Source organism: Vanessa tameamea, chromosome 29, assembly GCF_037043105.1.
Source record: "Vanessa tameamea isolate UH-Manoa-2023 chromosome 29, ilVanTame1 primary haplotype, whole genome shotgun sequence".
NCBI classification, from domain to species: Eukaryota; Metazoa; Arthropoda; class Insecta; order Lepidoptera; family Nymphalidae; genus Vanessa; species Vanessa tameamea.
In genome coordinates this window covers 616,474-630,392 of record NC_087337.1, presented here as the reverse complement: position 1 = coordinate 630,392, position 13,919 = coordinate 616,474, and the positions used below count along the sequence as shown (strand labels likewise).

General features: G+C 34.7%; 2 protein-coding genes across 2 annotated transcripts in view; one reads left to right on the top strand and one right to left on the bottom strand.

Annotated features, from left to right (window-relative positions):
- Positions 1–13,919, top strand: part of LOC113400627 (cyclin-dependent kinase 9) — an 89,815-nt gene that overhangs the window by 16,422 nt on the left and 59,474 nt on the right. The gene's annotated exons all lie outside the window — the stretch shown is intronic.
- Positions 1–13,919, bottom strand: part of LOC113400628 (gamma-interferon-inducible lysosomal thiol reductase-like) — a 28,675-nt gene that overhangs the window by 1,457 nt on the left and 13,299 nt on the right. The window contains exons 2-5 of the mRNA XM_026640263.2: positions 13,446–13,526; positions 8,987–9,118; positions 1,319–1,387; positions 423–527 (exon numbers count right to left, since the gene is read on the bottom strand). Of these exons, the coding sequence (XP_026496048.2) occupies positions 423–527; positions 1,319–1,387; positions 8,987–9,118; positions 13,446–13,520 (381 nt within the window). The 5' untranslated portion in view covers positions 13,521–13,526. The remainder of the gene's footprint in view (positions 1–422; positions 528–1,318; positions 1,388–8,986; positions 9,119–13,445; positions 13,527–13,919) is intronic.

The window sequence follows — 13,919 nt, the reverse complement described above, 5'->3', positions numbered from 1 at the left end:
CATTTTATTATTTACAGAAGAGCGTTGTTTTTAATTCTTGATTCGTGCTTCACAGGAAGCAAAGGTGAAATGGAGTAAAGCTTCCATAAAACTCGTTTGTAATCAGTATAATAGTTATACAATTTATTTCGTATGACAGTGAAGGTATTGGCGTAACCAGGGTTTTGTTATGGGGATGGGAGTTTCGATGGAACAATGAATCACTAGTCTTTTTGTAGGGCACCAAGTTGAGATGGAGGGGGGCCGTGTCCACCCATGCCTATCTGGCTACGTAATTAGTATGGTTGAACATCGTGAGGAAATCTTTATATATCTGTGACACGTTCACCAAAAACCACTGAAAGAAAGGCCATGATCGAATGAGATCTGTTACTGTACTGGTTTAAGTACTCCTTTCCTGATTTTCCTAAACTATAACTTACCGTATCCAAAGATTTGTCAGGGTTCGCTTGACCCATGAGGCAAATTACCAGCTCCATCTTTTCCGTGTCTTGGAGATTGCGGTCCTTGAGGATGCACGACTGGATCTGAAATTGAGATATGTATATACTTACATATATGTAGATAGCTTAATATTTATGCTGGTAGAAAATATACTACGCACGAGGATCTGATATATTTAATGGTTTGTTCTTTAAAAGGAGCTTCCCTTATTTTACCTTGTGGTGTGATTCTGCAAGAATTCACTTCGTATCTCACTCGTAAAATGTTTTAACCGATTAACGTAATACGCCATTTTGATATTTGTATCCTATATATTTTATAACTACCGTGCCCGCGACTTCTTGCGTGTTTGAATTTAACAAAAATAATATTTTTCAGTTCACAGATTTTATTATAACTTATTAATTCTGTATTGGGCAGCTTTTGTGATATTAAGTCGTTGGTGGGAGGCACCCGACGTGACGGCGGCGCGAGGGCTGCGCGCGGTGCTGGACAGTATTTGGGCATTGCAGCGTAACTTTATTATTATTTTATATATAATTATAAAATAAAAGTAGCCTAAGTTACTCCTTATTACATCAGCTATCTGTCAGTGAAAGTTCCGTCAAAATCGGTCCAGCCGTTCCAGAGATTAGCCGGAACAAACAGACAAAAAATGTAAAAAAAATTATTATCGTACACATACATATGCATTTAAAAAAAAGCGGTCATTTTAATATTACAAACAGACACTCCAATTTTATTATATGTATAGATATATATTAATTTAGTCAAATTTCCATATCACATTCTGTCATTTGACGATCGTGTTCCGCGGTGAGTTTCGAATTACTTCTTGCGGAAATACCACTGTGTGATTATGGTTCGCACTCACCTTGTTGCCGTAGCACTCGTCAGGTCCGTGGTGACAGTTGAACTGCCATTTTCCGTTGACTTTGTCATGCTGTAAAAAAAAAAAGATTTATTTTATATTCTTAAATAACTCTCATTGCAAAACAGTTTTGCAAAACTAAATTGTTATCTTGCATAACTATCACAGAATCATGAGTACCTCATGTTATACGGCTTCAATTATTGGTAGGGCGTTTGTGCAAGCCCGTCTGGGTAGGTACCACCCACTCATCAGATATTCTAGCGCCAAACAGCAATACTTAGTACTGTCGTATGTCGTGTTCCGGTTTAACCCTTAATTTGGCACAGATAAAAATATTCAAAATATATGAATTTGACAATTTTGTGGTTTCATGAGTATGTCATAAAGTTCTGGAAAAATGAAAAAAAAAATCTACAATAGCCCACTGCTGGGAAAACTGGTGTCCGTCACAGCGTACCTTGCCAATTACTGTGAAATTAATGGTCAGATTTATATGTTCTCTGAGGCGGACACTGCCAAACTACGGAAAATAAAAACCACAGTTATTTTTATGTTTTTTTACTAAAGAAAAATACAGAAATGAACATTTGTCATGTCTTTTGGCTTTGACTGTAGTTGGTTTCCTAAATCTTGTTTTTCGGGGTGCTAATGAAGAAGCTATTGGTGTTATAGGCGTTGCAGGCAATGAAGGAATAGCAGATAGGGATGGAACATTTTCATAAATGGACTCGCCAATTTCACGCACGATAGAATCTGGTATAATATCAGCATCTTCGGAGTGTAATTCTTCATCGTCGGATGTATCTATTGTTATGTTAGCAAGGGAAGATGCAATAGATGCTGCAGGAGAAGACAGGGGGGTGGAAGAATTAGTACGTGCATCATGCAATTCAGTTTCCGAATCTGATATTTCGCTAGCATCGGAAGGTGCATGTTCATTCGGCACTAAAGCAATAATTTTACTTGTGCGATTAGGCTGTTGGCAAAGAAAAAAAAACAAACTCAGAACCATAACCAAACAAGCAGAAGCACACACATTTTGGCGTTGTCCGCCGCAGCGGACATAGTAATAAAGTATTACTTTTCTATACAATTAGCAATGTCCGCTGTGACGGACAAATCATTTTAGTTACAAATAAACACCATAAAAATGTAATAAAGTGCGTATGTTTCTGTAAATAATTATTGAAATGTTTATTATCTAATAAATAAATCTATAATTCAAATCATTTTTCCACAAAAAATAAGAAAAACAATTATAGCAAAACTTGAGCAAAACATGTGGCCGCCTTTTCGCAGACATTTTGCGTCCCAACTGACATATGCAATGTTGCCACAATCATTACTTTTTTTTTACTATTTATTTATGGTATAAATAAACATTTAATCGATTAGAAATCGATGAACATGAAATAAAAACTTGGCAGGATTTATTTTAAATAAGTGTCCGTCACACCGGACTGTATCAAATTAAGGGTTAAGGTGTGCGTGTGTGTTCAGCCAGTATAATTGAGACACATTTTAGATCCCAAGTTGATGCGAGGGATGGTTAACATTTATTTCATTGCTATTGGCCAGTCTATTGGTAGTGGCGACCACTTACCATCAGGTGGCAAATTTGCCAGTCATCCATGTCATCAAACTCAGTAATCAATTTAGACAATGGGTGAATGATAAGTGACCAAAATAGACCAATAATGAATATGGCTATTATTAGACAGAAAAAGGGGAAGACCGCTGGAATGATCCTTTGCGTGAAAGATGGCTGTTTAGATGAAAGCCCAAATAAATGATTCAGGTAGGAATATTATACGTTATTGAAAAGTAGTAAAATTATCATTGTCTAAATGTTATAGTCTCTAATTTTCGTTGAAGGGAGTCGCATAGAGTAGCGTTTGTGCCGCTGGACTTCCTTGTCAGCCTAGTGGCTAAATACAAGGCTGTTCCCGAGGGGTGCTGGGTTTAAGCTCCAGGTCAGACCGCTAAAAGTTATCGAAAGATTCTCAGTGACTGCCCGGGGTTTGGAAGTTGGAAGTGTGTACACTTGTGTCGGACAGCACGTTAAGCCGTTGCCTGCGCCTGAATTATTTCTGGTCGTGTCAGATTTGCCGTCACATCGGATAATGACAGTGATCGAATAGAGAGTGCATCTGTGTTTGTGCACACACTTGTGCACGATAAGGACACACCTGTGTAATTGGCTGGTCTATCTTGAGTTTGACCGCCGCGGCTGGATTCAGTTATCAAGCCGTTGGACTGTTGTAGTAATAACCAGTATTTAGTGTAAAAAATGCTAAGAAATCGGTGATACTTATACAGTTGAGAGAATCAACAATAGATTGCCTTCGAAACTGGGTACGAATTATTCGTAATTGATTTTAACTATTATATTATTTGCTTTGATTATTTGCTTCATAGCACGGCGCGTTTATAAACATTACGTTTTTGCGACAAGTTTTCCTCGTGCTATGAATCATTCATATGAGACTGACGTATAAATATTCAATCGCATTACTAAAGACATTGTTTCTCAAGCCACCCTATTGGGAAATCACGTTGGAAATCGCATTACGCGTTCCCTCTACGTAGAAGTGTGTGTATTTAGGAGTTGCCAGTACTTAGAACACCGGAATACCCACTAAAAATCCAGCCGTGCCCTCCGTCTCTTCGGCGGGCGCCACAGAATCGTTTTCGTATCGTATACCATGGTATACGATACGAAATATAAGCCCTGACAATATAAATCACTAACCTTCACTAACATCTTGAACAATTGAACATCACTGATACTGTAATCAAATCAGACCAGAAGATCACGTGACCTAAAGAGCTGGAGTTGGAAATGAAATACATAGTTGCAATTACGAAGAAAATGAATATTTATACCAAAAACAGAAACAGCCGTTATTCTGTAAGAACTCATTTCGTAACTCGTACGTAAACCTAAGGTTTGTTTATCTTTATTATACCCCCCCACTTTCACGTGCGGGAAACGCATAACGCGTTTTTCCAGCGAGAACAAAAAAATGGCTAAATGTAATATGCCGTGTTAAGTTATACTTTAGATCATTGTTTATACATTTTTGTATCATCCGCCTGTCATACAATTGTGTCGCTATACAATTTCACAATGATCTCATTCACATCACCGACGACCACAATGCTCTACAGATAAAGATCTTTTTAAAAAATTCTATTATTTAGAAACAAACGTAAAGCTCATTATAAATAACTATTCACATATTATATGATAAAATCCAACGAGAAACAGGTGTACGTCCAACGATATATATGTACTGCGCACTAGATATGGCATTCCGAGCAATCACTGTTTCACTGAACTGAACTGCAGACTGTACACTTGACATTAGTGTGGCTTTATTCTTTTGCGTGTGCGTACGCAACGCTAATACATCCCACTCAAAATATGAATGACTTAAATAAAAATTCAGTTGTTAAATAAGTAAAACTTCTTTTGGTTCAAATGATTAAATACCAAGCTAATTATATCGTAATACCACAATAAAAATATTTAAAAACGACGCCATCTTTTAATTTGTCAAATCTATAGTAACACAAATTCTCAGCGTTTCTGACGTTTTCGTCGCGAGAGAACGATTCTCTATAAGCGATCTAGCGCTGTATGTTTAATAGTTTGATTAGATGACATAAGAAGATGTATCGCTGCAGCGAACTCCAGTCTTGTTTACCCCTTGACACATTAACTCCCAAGGATAAAAATAAATGCATGTTGTATGGTTTTATTGTTTATTACGTTTATAAATACATCAAAAATTAAAAAAATTTAGAAAAAGAAATATTGATTAATTGTTATTCATTCCGTGAAATGTTGCGTCTACGCAACGTTGGGATTACTGGACTTAAATTGAACAAGCAAGTCTTATAAATAAATTTAAAATATTTTACTTAGGTTAATAATCTAGGTATTACCGACTTGACATTTTTTACACATATAAATTGTTGTACTTCTACACTGTCTATATCTTCTACGACGTTTATTTTCGTGTTCCTCTATGACATGACCAATATTGTCGGAGCGAATATTGGAAGGTTTTTGCGTTTTTGGATGGTCTCCCTAAATTTGTATTTGAATTATTCAAAAAGTGCGAATTATGTGCAAGTTGGGCTTCTTCGGTTTTCATCAAACTTACAGCAACGTAAGATTTAAATTCTAATTAATTCATAGATCGTTCATTTGCCAGATGGTAAATCTTCCACAAGTTTACTAAAACACTATCTATCAAATTGATGAACAGTGGCCACTACCACTTTTTCCCTCTTACTCGAATCCTATAATTGGCAATTCCATTATCATAGAGATCGACGCCTCCTATATTTTTATTATAATCTGCTATAACCTGGGGCTGTGGCACACTCACCATTTTTTTTAGTTTTCTATCGTAACGTTTTGCTGTAATCAATGGTTCGATTTTTGCGTTGTTAGTAGCCACACTCACCACAGAATTGTCATTTCATCTAACCAATAGTACTTCATGTTTTTGGTCAAAGCTGAAATCAAATGACCCTCTCTCTTTTTTCTTAAGACTTTTCGAATTTATCAAGGTTTTATTCATTGTTCTATTTTCTCGAATTCAGTAGCAAAATAGTCTTTCTCTTTCAGAATGCAAAATAATTTATGTGAAGAAAAGAAATTATCAAAAAAGATGCGATGTTTGCGAGGATCTTCAATGACTTTGACTATTGTCTAATAGGTCCAGAACAGTTTTTTCTCCTAGACCTAAATCATTTCTATTGTCGTCATTATCCTTTCCGCCATATGGAATAAACCGATACAGATAACCATTTGAACTCCACAAGCACCATATTTTGAATCAAAATCTAACAGGTTTTCCTTTGATGAACATCTTGCAATTATAACGTCCAAAATACGGCACCATTTCTTCGTCAATTGACAAGTCGTGTGAGAATATTCCAAACTGCATATTTTTTTGGTTGATTACATTGAATTTATCATTTTTATCCAGGTCAGCATTATCACATAGATGAATGTTTTCCTTTATAGATTCAAATTTGTTACGACTCATACAATTTATTACAATTGATACATTTTTGTCTTCATCTTTTGACCAGTATAATTTCGTTGCAGGTAAGGAATGATATCCAGACAATAATAATATACCAAAAAATCTTTCGAGTTCTGCTTACGTGAGGGTAAATAAATGACGGTTATGGTCACGAGCATATTTTTCAGAAAAACATATAATCTGTTCCCAAACTTCATTACTAAAAAATAGGGAAAATACTTCATAAGGTGTTTTTCCACCTACACGTTCTTCAATATTTATGTCATTGCTGTTTCATCACTTGTAGGATAATTTATATAGGTCGGATGTTCTTTTTTCCAGTCTGGAACACATTTTGGTGACTTCTTTAATAGTCTTGGTATCTTCGAAATTGAAGGACCGAGCTCACCTTGTGTATTATCAGGTTCTACGGTTAAATCGGTGTGTATTTCATAATTTCGAGCGATATCAGTGGGCACAATATTGTCGTAATCACCTAGCGCGTCATCATCTAGGCCTTCCTCGTCTGTAAGATTGTCAACCGCCGGGGGGATGTACACAGCATCGATTTGAGTGACATCTTCTAAATCCCCTTCCTCTTCTAAGATACTCTATATTTCTTGAGAAGACAGTGCTCGCTGCCAAGCCATAATGTTTCAATTTTTTATTTACTAATTTGATCACTTATCTTTTTTGAACTTATCGTTTTTTAGATATTACTATGTAACACAATTTAATGCTATCAAACACAAATAAAGCTATCAAAGTTTTGTTCAAATATCCCATATTAACATCTACTTCTGTAGTATATAAAACCACCAAGATACTTAACCTTGAGCAAATGTACACCGTAAACATATGTATATTAATTAAAAAAATGTTATCTGAAAACATTCATATGCAGACTTCTCTTACCAAACGGGAATATACACACAACCTAAGAAATACTCACAAACTAGCACTGACTACAGCGAGAACAGGTTACGGTAAAAGAAACATTTTACATGACGGTGTCATGAGATACAATAAACTACCAAATGAAATAAAAATGTGCGAAAGCATTTCTATATTCAAAAGTAAATTGAAACAATACATACTTCAAATGTAATGCGTAAAATCTAAAATAAATCACATCGTTAGTTATATATTTAAAAATTATAAAGTCATTCGTAATTTGTTTTTTTTTTTTTTCTCTATCAAACTACCCACAATAAATCAAAAATATAAACTACACTAAAGCTAAAATGAATAATACATATTAAACAAATAAATACTTTTATAGTTTAAAATAAATGCGAAGCCAAAAAAAAAAACAAAAAAAAAAAAAAATTAAATAACTTCCTTGTTGCTATCCAACCCTTTTTTGAGTCATTACCAATTGATATTCTTACGGTCGAACTATTTGTTACATGTTTAACTGCATTATGTGTAAAATTCTGTACTCATAAGTGAACTGTAATGTTCTTGAGAAAATAAAGTTCTTTAAACCTAACACTGTTAGTTCGATTAGACGTTCTATAAACGACAGACTAATAAAATAAGAGAGCTTCTACTCTTTGAATAGCGAGAACCCATTATTTGCAATAAATTATTTATGCATATTATGAAAGCTGAGTAGCAATAACAACTGACTATTGTTACTCCCAACGTTGCGTATGCGCAATGTTTCCTAGAAATCTAAGATAAACAATATGTGTAAGTAGCTTTGTCCAACAAAGGGGTTTATATCATAAATAAGATATTGTTAAAACTATATACAGTGTAAAAAGTATAGATTTATTTCAATTAATATGTTTATGATTGCATGAATATATCGATCCCAAGATGACTCAATTAGCAGTTTTTGAATGATAAAAATAATATGTATTTGTATTTAAAAAAAATTTAGTCCATCTTGTAGATCTTCTTTTCGATTCTGGCTTTTAGATTTCATAGATTAATTTTCTTATTTTAGAAATAAAAAAAAACAAATTTGAAAAGTTGCGCTTGCGCAACGTTAGGTAAAGATGGGTTAGGCATAGTACGATTTATCGACCACCTACTTAAATCCAACATAGCGGACATCCAAGATGGCGGATTGGCTATTTGAAATGCACCCCCATGATTGGGGTATTAAATGAAAGGGTTTTCTTTTGTAATTTTTAGTGCGTGCCTAAAGCGTGTTTTTTATTTTTATAAACTATTTTATTAAAGAATAGTAGCAATGCTCCAAATTAATTAAGGAATTACTTATATTCCTATTTACTCCTCCTTTTAAGCTTAACACTTGTATTAGGACTGGGGTAACAATAGCCCAAGTAGTCAGGATCGTTCCTGCGACTTTTTACATCGCATGGCGGCCCGTAAACCATTTGCGCTAGTGACGTTTAAAAAAGTATGTCATGACGTATTCGACGATGGAGCGAGCAATGTTGTTTATGTCAAATAGGTGGTTTAGTAAAGGGTAAATCCATCTGATGGTGAATGGTTACCGCCATAGCTACTAAAAGACATATTAACCATGCCTCACTTCGCCAATGTGTCACCTACCTCGGGCACTAACGTCATTTCCCTTGTGGCCTTAGTAGCTGTACTAAGTATTGTTTGGTTGATAACTAATTAAATAAATAAAGGTAATACTTACTGTGCTTTTTCCGTAAGGCACGAGTTTGACTTTGACGAGGCCCCTGAAGTCGCGCCAGACGGGGGCCAGTTGTGTCGTAATGAACTTCTTGCTGTCCGGGCAGAGGGACTCGTAGTACACGGCAATTTTAACCTGGACAAATTGTGGTGATTTAGATTTTACCATCGTAATGATTAAAAATTATGTTTAAATCATTCTACAAATCCATAATGGTTGGATCCCGGAGACATAGGATACTTTTTAAATTTATTAGACTGAGGAAGCGGTCAAAGTTTTCATTGCAGATTTTAATTGATTTAAATAAGTTATTCTGTTACTCATCTCGTAAGCGAAACGAATCGCCTTTTTGATATAGCTATCGGGCAATTGTTTGAATGAAGAAAGTGCATTGAATAAATAAACATCGCGTGTCACACGAAGTTGGGTTACGTGAAAGCGTCAACCGTGAGCGTGGTACAATCCATTAGTAACGGGAACATGACTTGAGACAATCCGTCCGTTGAGAGGAGTATGCAATGTGAGGTACTGTGTTCTTTTTTTTTTTTTGTTTTGGCTCTTATTTGTGCCAAGAGGGCGAAGATTATGTCAATGTCACGTGCGATGGAGATTGAACGGTACGGTCGAGATTACAGGCTTAATTTAATTTTGAAGGCTTAATAGTACTAGACTCTCTGCTAATATAACCTACAAAATAATAAATAATTAGATAAACATGAATTATTATTAAGACAACATATAAGAACAATCACGAAAATATTTACAACTTAATTTTATTACGCTCAATATATTTACATAAAAATTTACATAGTGGACTGAAAAGAAACATTAACAAAGATTCAACATTAATAAGGCGACGGCCTTTAGGAGGGAGAAGGTTCTCTTCTGTACTCTGACATGTGCGACTTTGACATCTGTCATTTTATGACAACCGTCATGAAATTCTGCATAGGTTATTTTTTTTTTATTGATTTAATAAAACCCACGGGTTCATAGTTGCCCGGGCATTTTTTTTACATTTTATTTTAATACATTTTGGTGTTTTATGTTTTTTCTTATTACTAAACATCAGCAGATCTTCGCTCGAATTTGAGCTAGTCGTCTTCTTGGAAGACGTTTCTCACACTGACTTTTTATACCTCAATGCATGTTTTTTTTATCGTACAGTTTAGGGGAAGAAAGGTTCAGTAGTTCAGCCGAAAATGCTTAAGAAACTTACATTCGTATTAGTTAGGATTAAAAGCGACACCTCGTATAATGGTAACAGATTGGGCAGTTTAATCCTTAACGCTTTTTTAGTTGGTTTGGTTACAAAAATTCAACACAACATTTTGACATTGATTTGACGCGATATCATTGGTTGTGAGCTTGAATATCTATGATATTCACTATGGATTTGCGAAAAAAAATGTTTTGAACGTAATTGAAATTCTTATGGGAATTTTGGAAGTAAAATTAAAGTGGATTTAAATAGTTGAGTGGAATGGTTATATACTAGCTGAACTATTAGCAAATCGCATGGAATACGTAAATCTAAGGTTTGTTTATATTTAATTCTCCTTTGTAGTACAATGTTTCTATTAAATAAGTAGTTTTATTATACATATAATCTGATATTACATTAATCGACTCTACCACAAAAAAAAATCTTAATATACTACTGAACATTTCTGAAGGTTTTCATTGTTAAAGCATATACAATATAGATACATTGGCCGACAAAGTAATTCCTAACTCTATGCAGTAATAGAAATTACTAATTAATGTTTGTTCCTTGTATTATAGAAAATCTTTCTGTACCATCGGACGGCGACACCATCCACACGAATAATTTTTTTTGCATTCAACGCATTAATATTGTGGGCAACGAAAAGAAAAAACTTTTTTTTTTAATGATATTGGTTGACGGACGATCAAATGGGTCACCTGATGGAAAGTGGTCACCACCACACTTAGAAAATGGCTAAGAAATATTAACAGTTTTACTAACTTGTTACATTTGTTTATAGTCAATGATCTTAATTAGGAAATAAAGAGAGAGGCAATTCAACTCAGAGGGATTTTTTTAGCGCCATATTTAACAATTATTGTTTTGATACAATAACCATTGAACAACTAGCTCAGTCGATCCTAAGGGTGCTCCACAACACTAATGTTTAACTAATAAAACTATTAGGTGCCACTGGTAACCATATTAATAAAAAAAAATCCTAAGTGCTATATGCAAACAATTAGCGAATCTTGCCATCGCGATTTAGAATTGTCTACAATTTGACATAACGCCATCTAGTATTCATAAGTTGAAATATACATGTACATTAGTTACGTATACAACCAAAAATATATTTTCGTTATTTGAAACAGACTGGAGGCGATCTCTTCATTCCCATGGTGTGATTAGTCTTGTTTCGTATCAATACAATAATATTTGATGTTAATATATCATAACATGACACATCGTGTGCTTTAGACCTTCGGATAGACGTGCACCTCATAATGATGCAACTATGTCCCAGTCCAAGCGGCTGTTGCTGTTTGGTACATGTTAAAACAATGTCATGTGTTCACGGTAACATTGATCACTTTGATAGAATCAGTGATAATCATTGTATGTTCACGAGACGTTTGGATAAGTTTATAATGCCAAGTTTCCGACTCCCGCAAAGTCAATAAATCCTTCTTGGGACAAAATCCGTTTCTACAATGAAATTCCGCAGATATTTTTAACTCTTCCGATTCATAAATTCAAATCATTTGTAAAAAGTACAATATTAAAAAAGGCATATTATTCAATACAAGATTATATACATGATAAAAAGAGTTGAGCTAATACTTGTTGACTTCCAGGCAGGATGTATTGTATACATATATAATTGTATTCAACTAAAATAACTTTGTATTTTAAATATTCATTTAAATTACAAGCTGTAAAGGGCCGTATTGATTTATATTAAATGCATGTTGTATTTAAGGTACTTAATTGTATAAGGGTTGCTTAAAATCGCTTCGAAAATAAGCCATTATTATATCGTAAAAATAAAGCATAAAAAAGGTTATTGTGGGCTATCCCTAAGAGATAGACATCCAACGCAGACTTTTTTGTAGATAGCGGTAAGCGACTTTATTTTATACCATGTAATGATGCAATACGATTCAAGTAACTAATTATAATCTGATTTAATTTAAATATTATAGGTTAATTAACAACTTGACTGACTTTTTCGCGAATCCATAATAAATACCACAGATTTAGAGTGGACTAGATATCGCAATCTGTCCGACGGAACGTTTCCGAAGTTTGAGTTTTGCACCAACTTGACGCGCAAATACTTCAAGTTTGTGTAGTTGTGCCGTTATAAATTGTTAAAACTCTTCTAGGGTTTATTGCTCAAATAATTGTAATATTTTTCAAATAATTTATTATTATGTTTAAGTAGAGCTCCGGTGATGTCATCGTAGGCAATAAATGACGCGCTCGGTTTTAATGCTGTCCAATGAACATGCCGTATGTAGCCTATTCTAAATCTGTGGTGAATATTATGGATTATTTTCGAAACCGAAAGTTTTTTTTTTATGGTATCGGTAGGCAGACTGACAAATGGTTAGCAACGCTCATAGACATCAGCGCTATAATCAGTGGCGTAGCTAGGTGGGCAAGGGCCCCGGTGCATAGAAAAATAATTGGGCCCTCACCCCCTCTGTTATTGCCCTAATATTATTATATCATCATCAATCACAATCTATTATTCTAGATTCAGGAGCTGGCGAGTTGGCTGACTCGCTCTTTTCTAAGCTTAGGTTAGAGGGCCCCCTGAGCTTTGGGTCCCTGGTGCACTGCACCACCTGCCACCGACCTTGGGAGCTAAGATGTTATGATCCTTGGGCCTGTAGTTGCACTGGCTCACTTCAAACACAACGATACTAAGTGTTGCTGATTGGCGGTAAAATATACGATGAATGGGGGGTATCTACCCAGAATGGCTTGCACATAACCCAACCACAAAGAAGCAAGAAGCAAGAAGAATTCAATTTCAAAGTGATTTGTTTACTCGTTTTGTGGTTGGAATAGTCAAATCAAATCAAAATATACTTTATTCAAGTAGACTTTTACAAGCACTTTTGAATCGTCATTTAACAAACTATATTAAGTAAAGCTACCACCAGTTCGGAATGTAGATTCTACCGAGAAGAACCGGCAAGAAACTCAGTAGTTACTCTTTTCAACATTTAAAAATACAGTCAAGTTAGTTAAATACAATTATATATGTATGTTATGTCTCCTGCCTGGAAGTCAACGAGCATTAACTCCACGCTTTTTTATCATCAATATAATCTTGTATCGAATAATATGCCTTCTTTACCGATGTATTTTTTACAAATGATTTGAATCTATGAAACGGCAAAGTTAAAAATGTCTGAAAATATGATCGGAATGTCTTTTACTTTTTAATTTGATAGTTACCTTCTCGTCTTTTTTGTTCTTCGCGAGCGCTCCACACAGGAGAGCGCACAGGCACAGGAACAGTATCGACCTCATTTTGTTCTGAAACAATAATAAAACAAAATTAAATCTCTCACATTTTGTGGAACATTATTATATCATATAAATTTTAATTATTATGTTATTTGAATTTCAAAATCTGCATTTTTTGGATCGCATATTGGTGCTGAAAAGTTTCCATTGATGAGGAGGTTGTCTTTTTTGAGTGGTTTTGTTATATTTTTTCCAGTCTTCATGGGATTCTGGATTCCTCAGCTGATCTGGATGATATTTGACCAGTTTGTCTATAATTTGGTCACAATATGGATTGCGATTTTGAGTTTGTAATCCAAAATTTCTTTAATGTTTGCCATAAGTGCCCTCTTAACGAGTATCTCGAACGAGTTATAATACGTTTTTTTTCTTTTTTTATGATATCGGTAGACGGATGAGCAA